Source organism: Rutilus rutilus (assembly GCF_951802725.1).
Source record: "Rutilus rutilus genome assembly, chromosome: 7".
NCBI classification, from domain to species: Eukaryota; Metazoa; Chordata; class Actinopteri; order Cypriniformes; family Leuciscidae; genus Rutilus; species Rutilus rutilus.
Genome location: NC_140221.1, coordinates 48,596,666 through 48,599,165, shown reverse-complemented (window position 1 = coordinate 48,599,165; position 2,500 = coordinate 48,596,666). Strand labels below are relative to the sequence as shown.

The 2,500-nt window shown below is 45.3% G+C and overlaps 1 protein-coding gene across 2 annotated transcripts in view; it reads right to left on the bottom strand.

Moving 5' to 3' along the window:
• trabd2a (TraB domain containing 2A) overlaps nucleotides 1-2,500 on the bottom strand; it is a 56,963-nt gene that overhangs the window by 50,295 nt on the left and 4,168 nt on the right. For both annotated transcript variants that reach the window (XM_084412804.1, XM_084412803.1), the window contains exon 2: nucleotides 1,515-2,075. In XM_084412804.1, coding sequence (XP_084268930.1) covers nucleotides 1,515-2,075 — 561 coding nt within the window. The remainder of the gene's footprint in view (nucleotides 1-1,514; nucleotides 2,076-2,500) is intronic.

Sequence of the window (2,500 nt, the reverse complement as noted above, 5' to 3'; positions counted from 1 at the left end):
ACAGTTTGACACGGACAGGGTTTCAGTTTCTGATAGAAAACTGTTTTTTCTTTATGTTTTTTGAGTCTCTTCTGCTCACCAAACCTGTATTTATTTGATCAAAAATACAGTAAAAACTGTGAAATATTATTACAATGTAAATGTAATGTAAATCAATGTAAAGTGTAATTTATTCCTGTGAATGTTCAGCATCATTACTCCAGTCTTCAGTGTCACATGATCCTCCAGAAATCACTCTAATATGAGGATTTGATGATCGAGAAACATTTATGATTATTATCAGTGTTGAAAACTGCTTCATATTTCTGTGGAAACTTTTTTCCTGGATTCTTTGATGAATAAAAAGCTCAAAAGAACAGCATTAATCTGAAATAGAATCTTTTGTAACATTATAAATGTCTTTGCTCTCACTTTTGATCAATTAAATGCGTCCTTGATGAATAAAAGTATTATTTTCCTTTTTTTTATATATATATATTAATCTCTTCAAACACATCCTCATATTAGAGTGATTCCTGAAGGATCATGTGACACTGAAGACTGGAGTAATGATGCTGAAAATTCACAGGAATAAATTACACTTTACTGTATATTCACATAGAAAACAGATGATTTACATCGGAATAATATCTCATAATTTTACTGTATTTTTGGTGAGCAGAAGAGGCTTCTCCAGTCACTGTAAACACACTGGCCCAGAATTAATTGCATATTCAACACCAGATCTGTAGTGATTGACTGTGTTTAAAGGGGTGGTTGATTATGATTTGACTTGTCTAACTGTAGTTAGTGTGTAATGTTGCTGTTTGAGCATAAACAACATCTGCAAAGTTACGACGCTCAAAGTTCAGAGCAAAGGAAGATTTACTTTTGAAGAAATGGCTTTTTAACTACAACAATCGGCTGGTAGAGACTACACCACATTCCTCCAGGGTTAGTGACATCACCAACCCTATAATTTACATAAACTCCGCCCCCGGAACACGATTTATAGATTATCATGACAGAATATGCTAATCAGTGACTAGAAGATAACTCCACATCAGCTTCATAAATCCATCACTAATCATTCAGAAATGTCCTGTTGCTTCTACATGTTGTCACTTCTTCTTGAGTCTCTCCATCATTGTCTGACTCCGGTTTGAACATGAAAGGCTCAAAGTTTTTGAAATGTTCAGTGTGTGTGTGTGAGGTAAAACGACACAAGCTCTTGAAGCTCCGCCCCCTGTGCCAGCAGCTCATTTGCATTTAAAGGGACACACACACCTGAGAGAAGTTGAGGCCGTTGAGAGGAAGGCACACACACACACACACACACACGCACACACACACACACACACACCTGAGAGAAGTTGAGGCCGTTGAGAGGAAGGCACACACACACACACACACACACACACACACACACACACACGCACACACACACACACCTGAGAGAAGTTGAGGCCGTTGAGAGGAAGGCACACACACACACACACACACACACACACACATGCACACACACACACACACACCTGAGAGAAGTTGAGGCCGTTGAGAGGAAGGCACTGCTCCTCCACCTCCTCCACGGCGCCGGTGCTCTTCCTCATCCGCTGGGCCTCCTGGGCCAGGTACAGGTCCAGCACCGGCACGCCCCGGCTCTTGATCTCCGCCTCCGTCAGCGCGTTCACCATCAGCATGACCCACACGGGCCGCTTGCGCTCCCAGTTCCCGGCGATGGCGTTGAACAGGTACTCGGCGTACAGGCCCTGGCCCCGCTGGTCCGGGGTCATCCAGGACGGCAGCATGAGCCTCACGTACTCCAGGTGCGCCTTCAGCCGCAGGTACAGCTCTCCGGGCAGCAGGTCCTGCAGGATCTCTCCCGGCGGGAGCAGCTGGCAGGAGCTCAGCGCCGAGATGGTGAACGGGTCGGTCAGGTCCAGCTCGAAGAACACCACCGCGCTCTCCTGGAACGCCTGCTTGGAGTTCTCCGGGATGAAGTCCCACACGCGGGTGTACGGGACGTGGATCGTGCCGTAGAAGAAGGCCGGCGGGTCTCGCTTGATCGTCCACAGGAATGAGTTGAGCTCGCTTTGCTGAGAGAGAGAGAGAGATGCGTCAGGAGACAGATCGTTAACACGAGGAGCGGAGAGCTGAGAGATCAGTCCTGCGCTCGCTGACAGACCACTGTAAGCTAAACGTTCTGGAGAGACTCGAGTTCCAGAAGGAGAAGCAGAGACTCAGAGAACAACCGCTGAACACGACAGCACATCATTAAACTCACAGTTGTGTTGGTCAATCCAGCGTTTTATTCACACACACACAGGACCGAAAACGAACACTCGCCAAGCGCCAAAGTATATGCAACAGTGTCAACATTTTTATGAATTAACAATGCAATATTGTCAAGTCAGCTTTATTTTTACAACACAGAGTGTTTCAGAGCAGCTTTACAGAGATAACAGGAGAATAATGCAGCAAAGTTTGTTTCTAGAGGAAAATAGCGTCACAGTCCAGCTTA